Source organism: Camelus ferus, chromosome 17 (genome assembly GCF_009834535.1).
Source record: "Camelus ferus isolate YT-003-E chromosome 17, BCGSAC_Cfer_1.0, whole genome shotgun sequence".
NCBI classification, from domain to species: domain Eukaryota; kingdom Metazoa; phylum Chordata; class Mammalia; order Artiodactyla; family Camelidae; genus Camelus; species Camelus ferus.
Window position 1 is genome coordinate 32,970,152 of NC_045712.1, and position 22,307 is coordinate 32,992,458.

The window sequence follows — 22,307 nt, forward strand, 5'->3', positions numbered from 1 at the left end:
CATTGATGGACCTAGAGATTATCATACTAAGTGAAGTGAAGTCAGAGAAAGACAAATACTATATATCACTGTATATAACCTTAAAAAATGATACAAATGAACTTATTTACAAAACAGAGACTGACAGACACAGAAAAAAAAAAATTTACGGTTACCAAAGAAGAAAGTAGGGGGGGGATGGATAAATTAGGAGTTTGGGATTAGCAGATACAAACTACTACACATAAAGCAGGTAAACAATAAGGTCCTACTGTATAGCACAGGGAGCTACATTCAATATCTTGCAATAACCTATAATGAAAAAGTATATATGTATAACTGAATCACTGTCTGTACGCCAGAAACTAGCACAACACTGTAAATCAACTATACTTCAATTTAAAAATAATTAGCTAATTGAGAGGATTCTCATTGAATGGCCCAGCAGAGAAGTCTGCAACCCTCACCACCAATATCTGATCCACGCTTGATCTGGTTATTCAAGGGTCAAGGTGTTTCATATCCGTTCTGTAGAGACTGGACACATTAACCTGATGCTCTCACTGTTGCAGAAGTTTACATGAACACTCCTAGCAAACACACGTCGCCCCAAAATTAAAGATAGTGTGATTTCCAACATGCTGGTTCCTTGCTCCATCTCATTGGGAAAATCACTTTTTTTTTTTTTTGTTGTGAAAACTGATTTATGGTGAGCAAATGGATGTCACACATCACCCCTGTAGTATTCTGAGTTTCCCAAGGACTGGATCAGGAGTCCATGCGCACTCAGTATTTAAACCCCCCGAGGTAGCCGAGGCATCGCCTTATCACCGACCCCAACTCAGACTATTCATCAGTTACTGTGGCTTTAAGTGCTGAGTCTGCTTTTTGTTTGTTTTGTGGTCAATCCTGCAGTTCCCATTCTGTGTTTTTCTTACTGATTTATAGTTACTTTGAGGGGAAAAGAGTTTTCAAATTTAAAACATGTTTACAAGAAGTTTGTTTCTTTAAAAAAAAAAGCTCCTTGTGAGCTAAAAGAAACGGTCCGGTGTGTTTAGGGGCGGGGTGGGGCGGGGTCATAGAACGACGACTCTCTACCTAAGGGAATTAGAAAAACACTGCATCCTCTTCCTTTGAAAGATTCCTTTGGGGAGTGTCTGAGTAACTCTGAGTATAAATAAATGGCTCTGGCTGTAACTGCTACTTGTGACCCAAGTGCGTTCTGCGGCAGGAACAGTTGCTCAGGTGTAAGAGTGCCCAGCAGAGCCGTTCTGTGAGTTACTGAAGTTCAGTGCCCATATCCAGCGAGTGATGACAGCGCATTAAATGTGCTCAGGATCCATGTCCACGGAGGCATCTGAATGTTCTCGGAGCCCAATCCACCACGTTCTCAACGTCGATACCCCTTGTACTCGGAGATGGTAGTGCATGCTATTCGCTGAAGGGACTGCAGCCAGAAAACGCTGTTTCCTCTGTAGGAATAACGACCTAGTTGGCCATGATGAAGTAAGAATGGTTACAGATCACTGACAGACAGTAAAACCTTTCAGGGCAAGAATATTTTCTTTATCTCTGGATGAAAAAGGGATGGTGGTTAGTGAGAAAAATGGAGGTGACATGACCATCTGTACTCCCCACAGGGTCCCTAAGGGAAATATGTTCCTAGAGCTTCCTGCAATAGCAGGGAAATGGATTACTTACTCATAACTGGGTCTTTATCACCAAACCTTAGTGAAAACTGGGGTCAAAGCGCAAGGAATATTCCTTTCATCAAAGCTGGAAGTGAGGAAAGCATGAGACAGTGAGGTGTTTCTCCTAAGACCCGTGGCAGAACTAGCTCTGCCATTCACCCCAGGCAGCAGTCCCTGGTCCAGTGCCTTTGGATCACGTGGAAGAAGTGGAAGAGAAGCCACAAGGAAAGGAAGATGGCTCTGGGCTCCCACCTCTGGGCTGGCGGGAAAAGGAAAATCAACACTGCCACACTCCCAGAGCATGGTGTTTCTAATAACCTCTGGCGGCTCTACCGCTTGGGTCTGTGGGTCTGTGCAGTGTCTAGAAATGGTACCCATCTTCCTTGGGAGGTCAACTGCATTGAGATGGGATGGAGAGGGGCCTAGGGATACGTACAGAGGTCAAACCCAACATTTCAGTATGTCCTGTTGAATGTGAATAAACAGCCAAGCTGCTGTAACAACATGTGGTCCTCAGAGCACCTGCTTCTGCAGGAAGGCTGCTCTAGAGATGCTCTTAGCTGCCCAAAGCAGAGCAGCCAACAGCACGCTGTGGCTTAACTTGCAAAGTGAAACACCACACACACCAAAGGATGGGAATACAAATGAAGAACAGCCCAGAACGCAAGGATGCGGTCCCTTTGTAGCCCCTCATTAAGCAAACCTGAACTTCAGAGTCCCTTATGGCTCCAAAATGAGTTTACAAAGGAATTCATCACACCATTCCGATTAAATGGGCAGCCCTTATCTTGTAATTAAAATAATTCATTTCCATACCATGTCTCCAGCTGTGTCTCTGACAGAAAGAAAAGCAACAGAGGAGATGGAATGTTTATCAGGAACTTACATAATAATAGCACATGCTTATTAAATGATTACTAAGTGCCAGTTTATCTAATCCTCAGAACCACTCAGTGAATAGGTTCCATGGGAATTCACAGCGAACAGTAACGCATGGAGGGGTTAACCAGCCTGCCCAAGGTCACGCAGTAAGTGGCAGAGCTGGGACTGACTCCCAGTCTGGTTTGAGACTCTCATTTATTACCGCTTCCCTCGTACACACGCTGCATATACAGAGAGAAAGGTCTAGCTTCTAGATCCAAATTCAGCCCTCTTGTAGTGCTTAAATCATTTGCTTCTCTCCTGTTCCTTCTTCACCTCCCACTACATTGTATGTGTGTGTGTGTCCTTTGCTCGTTTCTACCTCCTCCTACAGAGAAATTGCAGCAACTCAGTGCCCTCCTCTAGGCCAGGTCCCCTCTGCAGTGTCACTCCTCCCCCTCTGATTCCTGACTCATATCCTCCCACGGACCACCAGGTCTCCCCTTCCAAGAAACCCATCCTGTGTGCTGTGTGCTGGAGGATCTGGAAAAAAAAAAAAAACAAAAACAACCCAAGGTCTAGTTCAAAAGTCTAGAGCTCTGGCCAATGGAGAGCTTTGCAGCGTGCTGTGGGGGCTGGCTTCCTCATTCAGAAACACACAGGGTAACCATACCCATACCCACACCCATCTGTAGCCCACTCATGGCGCACAAGCTGTCTCCTTTTTACGACCTGTTCTAAAATGCCTCCTCCTTGGGCCAGCAACCCCCCATGCTCATTCCATGACTACCCGAGGGCTGGCAAACATTTATTGCCCTCATTTCCATTTCTTCTGCCTACAGAGAAAATAATACTTTTCAGAATATGAATTAGGGTCTCTAAATTGACCATTATCCAATACCATTTCCAGCCAAAGTGATACCAATATTTAGTTCTTTACATGTCAACATCTCAAAGCCTGGGGGACATATTAAGAAGTGGAAAGCATTTGCAAGCGTTTATGAAAAAGGGAATATAAGGCATGGATAGAGCAGTGATTGCCCGAGTTTGCTCACAGAGTGCCAGCGAGGACACTGAAATGGAATGAAATAAACAGCCCCAGTCCAACTTGAATACATAATACAATTCATTTGGACATCCTAATCCCGTGGGTTGAATGATGTTATTTTTATGGTCAGCTCTGTTACAGAAATTTGAATTTGGGCTGTATTTACAGGACATCAAAACAGCCAGTTGAGAAGTAAGTGGATTCCTTCAGACTAATTCCAGGAACACTCTGATTAAGTAGTAAGCAGAGGGAATCGGGTACTCAGGGTTTACTGAATTTTCTGGGTGACTCGGGGTTACCTGCTAACCTCTCTTTGTTTCATTCCTTATGGCTGAAATTCTTATTTTCAAGAATGTATCACTTCACTCTGTGTACCTGGTGAAGCGTGCTGAGCATTCTTTAATCTTTTTCTGCTCAGGTGGGAGTTTGAAAGGGCCTCGGCCATTGTTCTGGCGGGTGGTGCCATTGTAGGAAGACCCCAAGTGTGGAAGGCTAGAATACTGAGTATCTTTCTGTCTTGTCTTAGTTTCTTGAAAATCGACTGTTCTTTTCCATCCTTCTTTTCAAAATGCTGACTGGTGACTGGTTCTTCTTTCCCATCTAAAAATGGATGAATTACAGGTGGGCCAATTTTGAAATCATTAAAAAAAATATATAGAAAATACTTCCAAAACTTTGATCTTAAAAAAAAAAATTGAAATCAGACTAACGTCGTTGGCAGTAGACAGAGGTAAAGTCGCCTCTTGGTGACTACAGATTGAAAAGGTAGAACCAGGTTGACTGGAAAATTCCAGACGGCTGTAGAAGGTCTAGAAAAACTGGTGCATTTAGTCTCCCCCAGACAGGTGGCCATTCAGCCAAAGGATTTTCCAACCATAGATGTGTCAATCCATCACCCGTCTGACTCGGTCTTTGGAGAAGCAATGACCATATTGTGCAAATACAGAAATTGTAACAAGCTAAGTGGAAACCTGGATTCAAATACAAGGGCTCAACATAAATCAAATTCTCGTCCCGTGGAAAATTGATGCCTCCTTGTTCATGGACATCTGTTGGCAAACTCTAGCCTCCACGTACAATGGCTCATCAGCCCCAGGAAGGGGGAGGCCTCGGTGCTGGACAGAAATGAGATTCTATTTCCAGGTATGAGCTTTTCAGAGGCAGGGAGGAAGGAGAAGGGTATTCAGAGCAGCAGGTTCTACCCGTGATATGATGAATAGAACGCCGCTCTCCGCTATTTAAAGCCCACTGCTACATCCATCTTCTCGGCTCTCACTCACTGAGGCATCAGGTGGATGCAACAGCGTACCAGCAGGAGGGACCTTACATGTCGTTAGACCTGCTCGCTCATTTTCTCCACTCTCCTGATTTACAATATTTCCACTTGCTAAGATGAAACAGATGAGCAAGAGCGAAGTCTCCTATTACATGAAAAGGTTCACGGTGGTTCAGACGTGGGCTCTGGAGTCAGATGGCCTGGCTCGGTTAGCCCTGTGGTCTCGGGAGCCACACTTAACCTCTCTGTGCCTCTCTCTCCCCTTCTGCAAAATGGGGAGAATGAAAGCACCTTCTCAGACCACTGATGTGATGATCCGTCTGTAACACTTGGTGCCAGGTCTGGGCACAGCAAGCACTCTATAAATATTAACCATTACCATTAGTAAGCAAACTATATTTAATCAGCCATTCCAAATTATCCCCTCACTTTCCACTTTCTAACAGCTCATGAGTCTTGCTCAACTTCATCCCATACTGGTCCCCTCTGTGCTTTTTTCACAATTGACAGAAGAACCTTAGTATCTCACTGACTGGTTATCATAAGTGTGTGGGAAGTAATAAAAGAGAAGTCCCTGAAACAAGCCAACACTGAAAAGTGTAGGAAAAAGTCATCCTAAGCTTCCGAGAGGCCTCGTACCTGAGAACAAGGCACTGATGGAAGGTAGTCAACAAAGAGAGAGAACGGTTAACTTGGACACCAGGAAGCTGGAACTTGAGATGGCAGTACACCAACAGCGCACAGAGAGTGGAGCTGCAAATGGAAATGGAAACGGAAAAGGCCAGAGGTCGCCCACAGAAAAGCCCTGGGGGGGGTATGGGGGGGTACTTGAACAAGGACCAGGGGCCAAACCAACGGTCTGGACTTCCTGGTTGACGGACTGCCGCCTACATCTGTGCTAGGAAACAGCATTCTGGACAGAGGTCGTGGAGGGCTGACTAATGGCAAGTGATTGCCTTAGGCCAGCAGAGTCTTGGGTGACAACCTTAGCATGGGCCCAAGTAGCCAGGTTCTCTACCAGGCTGGAAGTTCTCTGAGGGCCAGGTGGTGCCCTGTGTGTTTGGGCGCCCGTCACAGCCCTAGAACCCGGAACGGAAGATGGCTCATGTTAGGGGTTTGGTCGATATTTACTGACAGTTGCTGTTTTGCTCCCATGAGACAGGTATTCGTAATGGCAGGAATGTTGTGACTTATGATGGTTTGAGGTGACATCTCCCAGGGAACAGTAACTATCTCAGAGAACAGTAACTGTTTGGAAGTATTTGTCAGAAAAAAAAAAGAAAAAGACTGTTCTCCTTAGCAATACAACAACCTAGGTTTTAAGAACCTTCTGTGTTGCTGTCACCAAAAATAATGGTACTTTCCCAGAAATTAAAATATTTCTTTAGCCAAACTATCATCAAGAAACTCACTCATTTTCTGAAGTGATAGGAAAATCTACCTTCTAACATTGTTCTCTGCAAAAACACAGTCTCCGTACACACTGTAACACAGACTTGGAAGGTGCCCCCCCCCCCCGCCCCCAGGGGCCTGAGGGCTTGCAATGCAGATCGAGTTCAGAGTTTAAACCTCTCCAGTGCATAAGAGCAAAACTGGCAGTTCCAAGACTCACATCAACTTCCTGTTTAAAGGACATCCTGTGAAAGGAGTTTATCCTATGAAATGGGGGACACTCGCTGAGTCTAGATATGACCATCTTGCTGAATTCCATTATCTTGTGTAGCTTTCAATGATGATGATGATGACCGAGCAACGAAGGTGATGGTGATGATAACAGTCCCTTCCTAAGTGTCCAGCACTGTGTTAAAAACATCACGTGATCCTCCCACCATCACTAGTATCAGCATCCTGATTTTGTAAAGAACTTAATAGACAAGGGAACTGAGGCTCAGAGACCTTGCACAGGGCCACGGCTTCAGATCCCGGAAGTCTGACACAAGGGCCCCGTAAACCACACCCTCGGGGCACCGCTCCCGTCATCAAGTGGCATCACCGCCCAGGTGAGGCCGCAGCTCCCTTTCCTCTTTTGGGGAAGGAGGCCAAGGCTGGTCAACCCTTTTTTCCCCCTCAACCACAGCCTTTTCTCTGAGTTTAAATAGTTTAAGAGTAACCTGTGATCACATTGCCTCTCTCACATCTCCGCTTTAAGTCTAACCAAACACAACGTTTCTCTTTCAACCCATCCGTCCCGCACTGGCTCCCTGGGGGGAAGAGGAAGAGGAGGCTGAACAACAGAACATCTCCTGCCAGGCTCTGCTGTCAGGGTCTGTCGCTGCCTGTGAGAGTGCTTCCCATCCCTCGGAGCCTAAGTATCCAGGCTGCCAGTTCAGTCACTGAGACGTCACAGGATTCACTGCCTCCCACAATAAGCTGAACGTTCATGGGAACTGGGGGGTGGAATTTCAGGAAAGAAATCAAGGGGGGTGACAGGCGGGAAAGATCAGAGCAGTGAGCTGCAGAGATGCTGCCCTGACTCCGTGGAACGTACTGTCCAGCCCTGCCTGGTGCAGAGTAGACACTTGGGAAACGTGTGCTGAATGAGAAAGATCTATGGCCCCCGATTCTCTTTCTTGATCTATCAGAACCCAAGTTCAAAAAACGTGGTTGTATCTGATATGACACTGGTGTTCCTTAGTCTCCCTAAGCCTCTGATGTCCTCTGGTAAAGCAGGGATGGTAGTGGTACCTGCCTTGTAGGGCTTTCTGGAAGGATTAAAGGGTTTATGAATACTAAGTGCTTAGTAGAGTTTCTAGGGTATTTTAAGTGTCCAACAAAACTACTACATTCAGAGTGCAAGTATTTGGACTCGTTGGTGCCCCATCCAGGACTCATGTTTCCTAACTTCCTGGAAAGAAGTGTCAAGAGAAAATAAATTTCAGTGTCCCATCAACTCAGCCATGTTGATTGTTTCCACAAGGACTCACTCTACACAGTTTTTCAACAAATTGTGTAAGTGAGATTACCCTTCGGGATACACTAGGTTGTCTGGGATGTTGTGCCTATAAAAGTTTCCTGGAAACCATGGGATTTTGAATGATATCTGCTCAGTCTGTTTGATAACCAATGTGAGTAACATGGACCCAGTGTCCATGTACATCCACATGTCATAAACATGCATGGACAGCTCTGGCCTCAGTCTTTCCATTGGAATCAGCTTGGTAGTTGACCCAGTCCTCACTTTGCTTTATCACTGCAGACACAGCTTAATTCCTCAGTGCAAAATTGAGCAGGGAATAAATAGAGGATGATTTGTTTCAGTTAATCTAACTGCCATTCGTATGGTGCTCACTAGTAGATACCCAATTTATTGCATCAACGTGGATAAAAGCAAAATATAAATAAATGTACATTTACAATCTCCAGCAATTGGGTTTGCAGATAACCTCACGGTGTTACAATCAGGGCTCCTAGGATCAATGATTACCAGCTCCACTACTGCATGGAGATGACCTGGATGGCATGTAGCAAGAGCAGCAGCCACTGATTACGCGTACAAGTCTGTCTGCACCGCAAGAAACTGTCATTTTTGCAGTAAGAGAAACTGCCAAGCCCCAGCTTCCCCCTTTGGCTCCCGTGGACCAGTACAACCGCTCAAAGCACAAGATTTCAATATCACACTTTTGCAGAGATGAAATGCTGGCTAATGATGACAGTGCAACCAGATCAAAGTGGAAACACGGTGACAACGACTTGACAGATTCCGTTTTCAGTGAACAGATGACATGCTCTAGGTGCACTGACAATTCCTTAAACCTCCTCAAGAAACCTTGTTGGCGCCCTAACAGTGTCCAAAAATCAAACAACTAATTTGGTTTCATTTTACAGGCAGCCTGACCTTGTGCTCTGGAAGGAGCTCTTCCAAGGGGAAAGCGCACACTCACACGACGAGTCAGTGTTACGTGTATGTGCGGGATTCTCTAAACGCATCCAGAGAGGAGACTAATCATAGCTAAATAGATGGAGTAAAATTATACTCAGCACCGTTCTGAGTGTCTTATATACCTCTGATCTTCCTAATGACCCTAGAGATTGGTGATATTATGATGTGCATTTTTCAGATGAGGAAACTGAGGTATAGAGAGATCAAGCACCTTGCCCAAGGTCATACGGCTGACTAGTGATTATCCTTGTATTTTTTGTTATCCTTTAATTTTCCCATTCTTCTGCCTTTTAATCTAGTCAGTATTGTTACTCTTGAATTAGGATTGCCAGGGTTCTATGCCCAGTCACAGAAGCTACTGCAATTCCTTTTTATCTCTTCTCTGAGATACATGACCGCCTCAAGAGTATTGCTTCTTGGTGGCAGATGTTACGAGATAAAGATAGGGTCAGCTCCCAGCAAAGTTGTGAAGCATAAATGTTACTCCGGATATGAAACTTTCCAAACATTCAGCAAAGTAGAAGGAGTAGTTATATAATTTACCACCAAGATTTAACAACTGCTTATATTTGACGATACTTGCTTCTATGCATTTTGCCTTGAACCATGTTAAAGCTGACTTACAGATACCATGATATTTACTCCAAAATATTTCAGCTTATCAGAAAATGCAGGCATTCTCCAGCTGTATCATTATCTCATTATCACATCTCACCAAGTTCACAGTAAGCGTCTAACATCACTTACCACTCAGTGCCCGGTCTCCTAGCTTCAGTCTCTTTATCCCTCCTCATAGAAGGAAGCCCTTCAGCTGCTCAGTCACGTCCCTCTAGACCCAGTGCTTTAGTCCAGCTACGTGCTCACTTCCACAAGCCCCTGCTGAATTCTAGTCATGGGGATTCCCGTCTCCCGTCAGAATCCGTCAGGCTATATCACAAGTGGTCTGACCACGAGTGCCAGCAGGAACAGGCGCCGTGGACAGGTCCGTCAGGCAGCCTCAGGGCAAACAGAATATACTGAAGGAAAGCCTGAAAACCATCCATTTAAAATTAGGACATGGATAGATATCCCCCGGGATTGTTAAATGGTCTTAAACTCCTTGAACCTAATACTGAGATAGGCATTGAAAGAATTCATTTTCAATGTCGATCTCATTCCACCCTACTCCAAGTAACAGATGGGCAATGTGTGTAAGAAAAGAGGAGAAGATGGAAAGTCTCGGAGCCAGTAAATGGAGTCAGTATAGTTGAACAAGGCTGTGACTGGTAATGGGAGGCCAGAGTTAGAGAACCACGCTCGCTAACGTTAGATCCCAGCCGTAACCAGTTTGCAGTGCATTCCTTCAGCTTCTCTGGTAGAAGCTCCTTGTCTCTGCTCAGGCATGGAATGCTTAGGGGTCTCTTCCACCCATCTTTTATCCAAATACAGTCTTTTTTCTCTTCCCTCAAGTAATACTTGTGATTACTCTTGACCATTCTCTGTGATAAATAATCGACTTTTCTGTTTCCTCTGATTGGGTGGCTGGAACTGCCCAACAGCTATGAAGATCAGAGGACTTGCATGCTCCAGGGAACAGACTGGGGCGGGGCTACCAGGTTCCTCGCTACCTGGCACTTATCTCAGAAAGAAGGAGAAAAAATCCCAGCTGAAAGCATCAATCAAAGGGAGAAGTTTTAAGGAATACAGAAACAGACTCACAGGCATACAAAACAAACTTACGGTTACCAAGGAGGGAGAAAGGGGTGGGAAGGGATAAATTGGGAGTTCAAGATTTGCAGATACTAACTACTATACGTAAAACAGATAAACAATTAAGTTTCTACTGTAAAGCACACGGAACTCTACTCAGTATCTTATAGTAACCTATAATAAAAAAGAACATGAAAAGGAATATATTTATGCATACGTATGACTGAAAAATTAGGCTGTACACCAGAAATTGACACATTGTAAACTGACTAGACTTCAATTAAAAAAAAAAAAATGAGGAGACGTGAGTAGGCTCCTTGTTATTAGTTCCAACTAATCCCAAACCAAGGATCTTTCACTACGTATTTTTTTCTTCTTTATTTAATTGAGGTATGGCTGACTTACAATATCACATAAGTTTCAGTTGTACAACACAGTAATTCACAATTTTTAAGGATTATACTCCACTTATAGTTATTATAAAATATTGGCTACATTCCCTGTGATGTACAACATATACTTTCAGCTTGTTTATTTGATACATAGTAGTTCTGACCTCTTAGTCCTCTAGCCCTATCCTGCCCCTCCCCTCTTCCCTCTCCCAAACTTTATCCACTAGCTTGTTCTCCATATCTGTGAGTCTGCTGCTTTTTTGTTTCACTAGCTTGTTTTATTTTTTCAGATTCCACCTATAAGTGGTAACATACAGTATTTGCCTTTCTCTGTCTGACTTACTTTACTAAGCATAATACCCCCCAAGTCCATCCATGTTGCTGCAAATGACAAAATTTTATTCTTTTTTAAATGGCTGAGATGAGAAGTATTCCATACTATATATTCACTCACATCATCTTCGTCCACTCGTCTGTTGATGGACACTCAGGTTGCTTCCCTATCTTGTCTATTATAAATAATGCTGCTATAAACATTGGGGTACAAGAATCTTTTCAAATTAGTGTTTTTGCTTTTTTCAGATATGTACTCGGGACTAGAGTTGCTGAATCACATGGTAATTCTCAGTTTTTTGGGGGAGCCCCTATCCCGCTTTCCATGGTGACTGCATCAGTTTATATTCCCACCAACAGTGCTCCCTTCTCTGCACATCCTTAACAACATTTGTCATTTGTAGACTTTTTGATGACAGCCATTCTGACTGGTGTGCGGTGGTATCTCATTGTGCTTTTGATGTGCATTTCTCTACTAATTAGCGATGCTGAGCATCTCTTCATGTGCCTAGTGGCCATCCCTATGCCTTCCTTGAAAAAATGTCTATTCCAGGCTTTTGCTCATTTGTTAATCAGGTTGTTTCATTTTTTTTTTGATATTGAGTTGCATGAGCTGTTGATGTATTTTTCATAATAACCCTTTATTGGTCATAGCACTTGCAAATATTTTTCTCCCATTCAGTAGGTTGTCTTTTTGCTGTCTATTTACTTAGGTTAACGTTAGGTACCGTCTATGGATACAACGGTGATTAACACAAAATGCATAGGGTTTAAATGCTAGATGAGAGACAAGTAAATAAACTGAGACATAAATAAATGTTAAGCCTTAGGCAATGATAGTGATGGGTGATGAAAGATACAAAAATGCCGTGGGCTGGAGCACCAGTGAGAACTGCTAAGTGCTGGTTTATAGATGAGGTCAAGGATGGCCTCTCCAAGAGGTGCCATTTAAATGGAAACCTGTAGTAGGAGAAAAAGCCACCTTCAAAAACATCTAGGGGTAGAAGATTCCAGAACATAGACGACCTAGAGTCCGAGGGCCTCTCTCCTTCACAGCCTCTTTTCTTTCCTGGGCACACGTCTGACATGGGTTTTATGAAACGCTCTCTGTATGGCCTCTGCAGCCTGACTCAAAATTCTTTCCCTGCTTCTTCTTTATTTCATTTCTGTGTTTTTTCAGTCTTTAGCAGTATCTTAACGAATAAGTCAATTCCTAAGACTTCCCCTAGTCCCGCCCCACACACGCGTGCAGAAGGAAGCTGAGTTAGAAGAGAAAGGAAAGGTAGCAGCATGGACTATGCTTCTGGCCCAGATCACGGCATTTCATGCTTTCACTCCTACACACCTCTGCGTCTCGGCGATAACTCTGTGTTTGAGGGACTTCAAACCTCCACAGCCCGGTGTGCCCCGCGGGCTCGCATCTACAGTCAGCAGGCTGCTCAGCGGACAAGGTCAAGTGTGCTGAGAGAATCACGACTCAGACCAGGTCAGGCAAGGACCCGGCAGGCACGGCCCACGTCCTGCTCTCAACACACAGCACCCGTCCACTGCCACCTTCTCCCTCTGACGCCTGACATGATGATTTCCATATCTTAAGAGCCAAACTCTGAAAACAGATCATTAGACATACTTAGTTTTTAAAGTCACTTCCATTCTAACATGAGGAAAAAAATCTTTCTTGGGTTTCTAGTAGTGCATTCCACACACGGATGCTTCAGAAAACATGGCAGGAGGCCACGTATCACGTAACACAGACACACCCAGGGAGGGAGAAAATGAAGGACTGGATGCAATTCTCAGGGCTGTTTTCCGATGAGAAGCCTGGAAGGAATTGTTACCTTGTAGTTAACTACAGGTCAGAATCTATAAGTGTTCTGACACAGTTTGGGGCCAGGCGGACAACACAACGACAGAAGACCATGTGAGTCCTCATGTTGAGACCGACAGTGGTAGGTTCAGGGCTGAGTGTGAGCTGAGGGTGAAGCTGTGGTTGATTCCTATTATATATCAATCCTTCCATCTTCCAAAACCTCTCCATGGGATCCTCCAGCCATCTTATCCCTGCACAGACCTTCAGTTCTCAAGCCCAGCCATTTGCCCACCAGGTTAAACTGAGTTGGATTCCAAGAAAGGAAGAAAAGTTGAGATTTCCTTCAACTCTTCCCTCTGCCTGGGCCAGGAGTCTTCTCTGGTTTTCTCTCCTTTGAGCCCACTAGTCCTCCAAGATCTGAAGCCCCAACAAGAATCAACTGAACCAAACGTAACGGACCTTGACTGTTGAGTCACACTCCAGCCCCTCCCAAATTCAAAAACAAACACAGTTCTGGCCTCAAGGATACTTTCCCATGACGATGACCAACAAGGCAATTGCCCATGGTCTCCTGCCCCAGAGGGCATGGTTTTGACCAGGACCACGGTGGCCACGTCGAGAGCCCCACTGTAGTGCTGTCTTGGATTCCACTTACTGCAGACACAATCCTAGTCACTCCATCAACTCCAAGCTGATCTCCCTTCTTGCAATTACCATCCTCTACCTCTGTCCCACTGGTACAATTCTCTTACTCTAATATCCAGTACCTTCTATGTAACATAAAATACCCATGGCAATCAGATGAATCTCCCTTGCCATCCCCTCCATCATTCTTTCTTCTCTGCATGAGCCCTGTACTCACCAAACTCCTTTCAACTTCTTGCTACTCTCTCTAAATCCCCCACTTTTTCATGGAATATGCTTTACTAACAGAGTATGCTCCAGATGGAATGTTCTTCAACACCCGTGTCCTCATGTCCCCAGGCAAGAGAATGTCTGCCGTTCACTGCTCAAGACACAATTCCACATTCCCTCTACTTTGAAAGCTCTCCTGAGCATCTCAGGCAGGATTTTCCATCCTTTCTCCATGTACAAGTTAGTGACGTCACCTCCTGCCAGAGTGGGAAGTCTCCACGCCCGCTGCCTTTTCTGCCGACTCTCTGTGTACCAGCCACTCTAGACTTTCAGATGCCAGCCTTGCCTCGGGGCTCTGCACCTGCTGCTCACTCTGCGGTCCAGGTATCTGCATAGCTTCTCTCTCATCTCCTTCCAGTCTCTGCTGGGACAACGGCCTCCTCTGAACCTCAGCTGCCACCCTTCTGAGGACAGCAGCCCTCGCCTAACCCCTCTCTAGCCCCCTTGGCAGCCTTTAGTCTGTTTCTGTTTTATAAATAAGTTCATTTGTGTCATTTTTTAAGATTCCACATATGAGTGATAACATGGTATTTTTCTTTCTCTTTCTGGCTTACTTCACTTAGAATGACAATCTCCAGGTCCAACCATGTTGCTGCAGATGGCATTATTTCATTCTTTTTTATGGCTAAATATTATTCCATTGTGTGTGTGTGTGTGTGTGTGTAATCACAACTTCTTCATCCAGTCATCTGTCAATAGACATTTAGGTTACTTCCTTGTCTTAGCTATTGTAAATAGTGCTGCTATGAACATTGGGGTACGTGTATCTTTTCAAATTACAGTTTCCTCTGGATATACAAATGCAGACTTTAGAACTATGTAAACCTCTGCTTGATGTTCTCCATCTTAAAGTACCAGTTTGATTCTTTAAAGAAACCCTAGCATGTTCATTGACTCCTTTCATGGCAGAATAGAAAATTGATTGCTCAATTCTAACTGGGCTGTTCTGATGGGAAAATAAATGCTGTGGTTTAAAGTTACAAGTGAAACCTGAATTGCTGTAACAATGGTTAGCTGTGCACACAGTAGCACTGCAGGGACGCTGAGGGGAAAAAAAGCAAAAAAAAAAAAAAAAAAAAAAAAAAAGAGGTGGCAAATCCATGAAGTTCCTGTGTACTTTTGTGCCGTTTCTCTCCTAAGGTGCTCCTAGAGCTGACAAGGACTTCAGAGAGCAGAGGCCCCGCCGCAGGCACGCGTACTGAGTAATACACCCACTGTGACAGCAGGTGGTCAGGACTGGGCGATGAATACACACCACACACTTCCGGGGCCCTTGGGAGAAACGGTCTCTACCCTCGTGACACTGACCGTGCTGATGCTGGAGACCTGTGTGAAGCAGGGGAAGCACCCTGGGTGTATCAAGTATCACAAGGGAAGAGTAGAGAGGGCAAGAGCGAGTGGAGTGGGGACACCCACTCGTCTGCAGGGCGTCAGGAAAGGCTCCCAGGAGCAAGTGACTTGGAGCAACAACAACAGGAGCAAAGAGCAGGCGGTAGCCTGAGGGAACTGCTGGAGGGTGACTGCAACTGCAGGCACTTGAAACTACAATTACCAAACGGTCAGCGGTATGCATGTCTTCAGCTTTTCCATCTACTTCCAATGTCTCTTCCATGTGATTTTACCAATTGACATTCCTACCCAGCACGGGGTTTCAGCACACACTTTCTTCTTTAAGGGCAGGGGCGTGAGGGCATGAAGTACTATCTTATTGTTATTTTAATTTATATTTCTCGTACTGATGAGCTTGAGGATTTCTCATTTGTTTTTCTTCATCTACAGATTACCTTTTTATATCTTTTTTAAAAAAATTCAGTTGTCTTCTATTAATTTGTATGAATTAAAAAAATTCTGGAAGCAATCTTTTATCAGTTAAATATAAGTGTATTATAGATCATCCCTCCTGGTCTACAGCTTTGTCACTGAACTCCGTGACTGGTGTTTTTCCGAAGCCATTTACTCCAGCGCTGTTTGTTACCAGAAACAGAAAGTCGGGTCCAGCAGTAAGAAAAGAGTCATAGAAATGTTGCCATGTTTCTAAAAGAGAAGTCTACACTGACTACAATTAGCAAATTAGCGTAAGTCAACCTCAAAACCGCAAAGCTATGGGCAGCAACACAGCAGCGTCACGGAGCGGCCTCGGGAAGAAGGCAGACCGACAGCGCGCGGCAGGCCCGGCGCGGGGCCGGGAAGTCAGGGCGGGCGCCGAGGCGGCGCCACTGTGCTTCCTCTCCTCTGGGCGGGTGGAGGGGCTCGTGGAGCAGAGATGCCACTATGTCAACGTGTTATTTTGGGAGCTGCGACATACAAGTCACCTTCTGTAGCTGTCTGAACCCCTCATACACACACGTGTGTATACATCTATAGATAGGTCGTTTTTTCAAAAGAGCTCAGGAAAACATGGTATTTTTTTCTAAACTTTAGAATTCCTTAATATTTAAAAGTGAGAAATTAAATATGGAGTAGAGAAAAGAGCCCTATTTAATATTGTTTAATTCAGTGTTCCCCATAATTCAACGTGCCTTATAATATCCATGAGATGCTACTTCCTCCCCATTTTTGTCTTTCATTCTTCACCTCCTGTGTGTCATCTGAGTTACAAGCGTTCCACAGAACACACTTTGAGAAGTTTTTGTGAGAAAAAAGGCACAGAGAAAATCAAGGAGAAAACAACTAAGTTCACTGAAGTTAACTGAGCTTGATTTTGACGGAACACCAAGGACCGTCGTGGCTTTCATAACTACCAAGGGTACATGAGCAATTCATTCCAAAAACCAGCGTCCACAGCACTGCCTCTCGGTAAGCATCAACTGTTCAGGACTCCTCGCTGTGAGAACTACTGACACAGCTGACTCCTGAAAACCCAGCTGGGGCCATGCCTTTGACTCCTGTTGTTCCTTAAAAACAGATAACTTTATAAAAGAGAAAATCCCAGCTATGTAAAAATAAAAAGTGTATTTCTTTAGTGAGTGTTTCACTGCACAACTGTTCTGAGCTAAGCAGTTTTCTTTCCTAGGCCACAAACTACATTGCTATTCAAATAAATGGAATTAGCAGACACCATAGGCATTTATGTACGCATAAAGCTATTATGGCTTAAAAATAAACATTATAATGCACTGGACAGTGCTCCGAAAAGCACAGAAATTGTCTTTCTAGGACCTGCACATCTCCATTAGCATCTTGCTGCCGTGTTACTAAGATGCTTTGCAAAGAAAGCGTGCACTGAGGCCAGTCATCTGTACAGAACTTTGTAATTTAAAACTGCATTTATGCCTCAGGTTACCAGAGGAGAAACTGGCATACTTCATACATTTGTGCCATTAACAACCCGCAGGGTGACAACTGTCCTGTTTCACAAAGGCTCAGAGAAGCTCAGTGTCCTGGGACCGGTCTAGGCCACACCTCCCTCAGGTAAGCCCGGGAGCTGACCCCAGCCTGGGCAGGTGAGTCCAAGGGCAGCGCCACGAGCCCTCCTCTCAAGGCTGCGGAGAACACAAGACGATGCCGAAGCCGAGAGACAGTGTATTTCTATCGTCATCATCATTTCCAGGTTTTGTTTTTAAAAACATAACCTTATCTTGATTATAGTTTAAGGCAAATTCATGCTCAGCTTTACAACTCAAGGACAGTATTTTCTAACTTACGTGTTCTTTCGGTGAAGACTCTCCTGAGTCACGGGTGTTTTAAAGTAAACCATTTGAGGCATTTCAAATATGTTTGGCTTTTTTCACTAGCCAGTCATGGTTCTACAGAAAACAGTCTTAATTAAACACGCAACAGAGGTGGTGTCAGATACTCAGGTCATACAGGCTTCTGGGTTTTTGTTTTCCTTCCCTTTGCCCTGAGGGTAATTACTATGTTCGCAATTGACAAGGCGTGCTGTGACTATTTCTCGCAACTGTCAAACGGGTTTTTCTAGCTACAACCCTGCAAACAGGCTTCAGAGTAAAAAAAAAAAAAAAAAAAAAACCATCTTTGGGAAGTTTTCCTACATGTACTCAAACCAAGCGTCACTGAAGACACTGAAAGCCGTGATGACAATGGAAACCTTCTCAGAAGACTGAGGCATTACAGAAGCTATGCATTTATCAAGTGAATGTGCTCAATGACCAGTCTCATGACCAGATTGTCCAGGAGGCCCTCAATTTCATATAATTATAATATATACACATAATATGTATAATATATACAGTATATAACATATAATGTCATTATTTTCCCTCTAATTTCAGTTAATAAATGCAACATAATTTAATAAAGAAATGAGCCTAAGTCTTCAAACCAGAATTTGTCAGAAGGAGAGTCTGAATATTTAATCCGGAACCTAAGATCAGTCTTGTGTATCGTGTATGCACATATATCCATCTATAACATACTGGCTGCATCACTCAAAGTTCAGATACAAACTTTCTTCAGTATGTTATTGCGGCTTCTCCCTTCCCCTAAATTCACACATAAATCCCTACTTAAGAGTCGTGGAATAATTCTTGCTATTTGTTTGTATTAAATGAACAATATGGTTTAGATCCTGAAGCAGTAAGTCATCAGTGAATGTGATGGTCCCTTTGTGTCCATCAGAGGCTGATGCAAAACCCCAAAGATTTAACAAAGAACGACGATGCCATGCCACAGCAATCGCATTACTTGGTGGTGAGAACTAGAACACAGAGCAGAGACATACCTTGGGATCTTGGGGTCTTAGTTTCGTTCCGGCAGGAGGACAGCCGAGGGTCGGACATGCTCATCACTTGCTCACAGTGCCGAGCCTCTTGTGTGGCATATGGTAGGCCACTGACACGTACCCACTGAACAAATAAATGAAGGAATGAGTGAGTGACTGAGTGAAGATGAGGCCTGAAATCTCTGTACCAAATAAGCAATTTATCCTACATTAAAGGGAAGCCAGCACAGACAGTGCATGTTGAGATTCCTGGCAGATTTGGGTGAGCTTCAAACCTTGATGACAGTAGTTCTGCAAATTACCATTTACGACTTACTGACGAGAACACTATAAAATTCAATCTAAGGTGATCTGATTGTGTAAATCAGGACCAGAGAAGGCACTCTGGTACGCCTCATCTGTAGTCAACCTAAATTAATTCCAGTGACCCAGGACAGACCTCTCCCAAGACAGTCTGGGAGAAGACCACAAAAGGAAATGCACTGCAACATGGATGGGTCCTTTAAGCTAATCAGAAACCATGACACCCACTGATAAATTGACTAATGGTAGAGACCATAAAGGAAGTTGGTAACTTTCCAGAATAGAGAACCCAGATGGTTTGAGAATTGCTGGGCACAGCTGCCTTTAGGGGTCAGAATCCTAGAAATGGTCACAGGAATCTGAAGTGATTTGCATGTTCCTCAGTGGTGCACTGTCTCATCTTGACTTGGTACCCAAGTCATCACAGATCTAATTCTCCCTCTGCAAACAGAGTCATGGCCGCAACTGACCCTTTCACATTTCTCTTTCAGGCCCTGCTGCAAAAAAGAAGTATGTCAGTTATAATAACCTGGTCATCTAACCTGTTCCAGTCCACGGAACCATGGTGGAGGAAGACCTTCAGTTATTCTGTCACCCAACCTGGCATAGGACTCTTCTGGTCCAACCCCGCTGCTCATCACCAGAGGAACATCCCCGGCTGGGAGACCAATGGTAGAGGATCCAAGTGTCCTACACAGCTGCTTTATGAAATACCCTTACTTTCTCTTGGCTTAATAAGTCACTGGCATCAGCACTGCCAACTCGGCTGCAATTCTGGACCTTCCCTACCCAAGGGAGTGTTGAGACTCAAGTCCCACCCGGGCCCTTTGGGATGAACCATTGAGAGCCTCAGTGACCGTGTTGGGGCTGACCTGTCTTTCTTCGTACGTACTTCCAGGCTGCAAGGTTTTGAACTTTTCTGTACAGTTTGTGAGGACTTTTGCACTTTGCCATACGATGTTGTACCTCGGTTCACTGTTTGTTTTCGAATGCTCTGTTTTCATTGAGCCCTATTCTCTCAGATGGCGGGAAATTTGGGGAAATTTTACAACAATGAGAATTTTAAAAAGATCTCGGCAGACTAAAAAAAAAAATTATGTACATGACTGTATCATTATGATTATAGTAACACTGCAAATCATGTTATTTTTTTTAGACAAAAAAGCTATTTAAAGACCAAAAACTGTGCTGAGAAAGTATACCCCACCTCTCTGGTGATACAATAGGTCACACGGAAGGAAGGCATTGACTGGCTGAACGGAACAGAGGTCTTGATCTTTGAATGCATGCCAGTAATGTATTTTACAGTACATGTTAACAATTTATGTTCAATATTTGTATTTGTGTTCTCTTTTGTTATTTTAATTAGGATATGGGTCTTTTGCAATAAGTTTCATACAATGATTAAGCTATTTGAAGAAAAGAATATGGATATTTCATATCTTGAGGTTTGGTTCATGCCCCCATGACTGACCAGTGTGATAAGGACTTAAAAAAAAAAAAGCATGTATGTTTTTTACTGTTTGTAATAAGTACTTTCGTTAATCTTGCTGCTCATGTGCCAATTTAGTGGAAAAACACCCTTGCTGAAAAAGCCCCCCTTTCCATTCTCTTCCAACTCTGTGATATTGTCCAAGAATGTATCAATAAAATACTTTGGTTAACTTTTTTATTTCCCACAATAAATATTTTTAGTTGTTTATCCCTTTTTAGTTACAGTTTATTGCATAAAAACAAAATTAAGTTAGGGAACGAGGTGGACAACCAACCTTATTAAAGAAACAAGCCTTAGCCTGCAACTAAAATCATATCTAGATGCACATGACAACTGAGAGTGCTAAATTCTCTCGTTGAATAGTTGTCACCAAGCCCATGCATTTTGTTTCTTCATAATTGAAGTTGATACCTGACAACCCTCAGACATTTACTCAGCAAGTTATCTACCCAGCAGAGCAAAAGTGCCAGAGGGAAGAGAAAATAAAAAGACAGATGTCTGAGCTTCAATAAACTGGGTAATTTAGGGAAAGGATAAACTACAAAACTTAACGAAAGGACAAGTAGGTAACTAAAGATAACAATTATAAAGCATTTGTCTGTATCTTTGCAAATAAGCTTGTTGGCCATGTTGATGGCTAAATAAGACTTGGGGTTACCAAAATTCAACAGTAGGAAATGCCTCCGTAGATCAACTCATAGTAACCTGGGTATCAGAAGCACAAAATAATGTCCATTTGCAGGAGGTGACGTTGGTCCTTAACACTCAGGGTTGGACTCCAAAATCCAAAATGTATTTCAAGGAACCACTGCGAATCTAACTGTGACCATTTCTCCACTGCAATTAATGAAACCCACACCGGAGTCCACCTCTGGCATCTGCTGACCTCTTCCTAATGCCCCTCAGCTCTCTCTGCCCAGGTAATGTGTGTGTAAAGATTAGAAAACTCATTTCTACATCAGACTGAGAAAAACAAATCCATCTCCCAGGTCTTCCTATCCCTTGAAAATCCTTCCAATAATAGATCGTGGGAAAGAAACGCAAACCACGGCATAAATGAGTTGGGATTATTCACATTTTCAAGTTGTGGAGCCAAACGAGCTACGATAAAACCTGACTCCCTCGCCTGCTAGCCGTCCTGCAGGAAGTTGCAGAAACGTTCTGAATCCTCCATTTCCTCAACTGGAGAACAGGTTAATACTACCACGACCTCACAGGGCTAGGAGGAGGAAGAGAGAATCCATGAAGGGGCTTAGATCAGCGCTTGGCACTTGGTTAACTTACCACGCCTGTTAGCTACCGTGCCCACCACGACTACCGGTAGCATCAGCACCAACACGGTTTTTGCATTTTGCCTTAAAAATAAAATTAAGTGTGCAGTGCCTTCTCAGTCTAGACATGGAAATGGAATCTGTAAAACTGCACATCGGCAAGCCAGGCTGCCTTCCGACCGTGTAGTCGAAATCATTTCCACAAAGAAGTCCCGTATGAGCCTTTCCCAGTGGTTCAAATGGATTACCAAGAGAGCAGGGGAAGTAACGGAAACAACTCTCCTTAGGGTGGGAAAGAGCTACAAAGGCCTTTGCTCTGCTTCCGGCTTCTCAGGGGAGAATGGAGGTCGCCGTGACCAGGGTCACGACAAGGATAAAAGTTAAAGCTTCCGTAGCACTACATATAAGGCATTGCTGTTTCCGTATTTACACACTTTACAGGCATTATATGCTTTATCCATACCATATGCATTGTGACGGATGCTTTTAATACATCAACTTCTTTAATCCTCAAAATGCAGCTCCTAACCATTGTCCACAATCCTCACCCCCAACCTAGTAGGTGGGTTCAAGTGTGTCTGTAGCCCTAGGACAAGGTTAGTGGAACTGTTTCTCACATATCAGTGTGTATTAGGAAGCACTGTCAACAACAGACGGCGTAATAATGCTCCTCCTCTCCAGCC

General features: G+C 43.9%; 1 protein-coding gene across 1 annotated transcript in view; it reads left to right on the forward strand.

Moving 5' to 3' along the window:
- Window positions 1–20,361, forward strand: part of GRM7 (glutamate metabotropic receptor 7) — a 769,980-nt gene extending 749,619 nt beyond the window's left edge. Inside the window, exon 10 of the mRNA XM_032458837.1 lies at window positions 19,350–20,361. Within this exon, the coding sequence (XP_032314728.1) occupies window positions 19,350–19,399 (50 nt within the window). The 3' untranslated portion in view covers window positions 19,400–20,361. The remainder of the gene's footprint in view (window positions 1–19,349) is intronic.
- The last annotated feature ends 1,946 nt before the right edge of the window (window positions 20,362–22,307 follow it).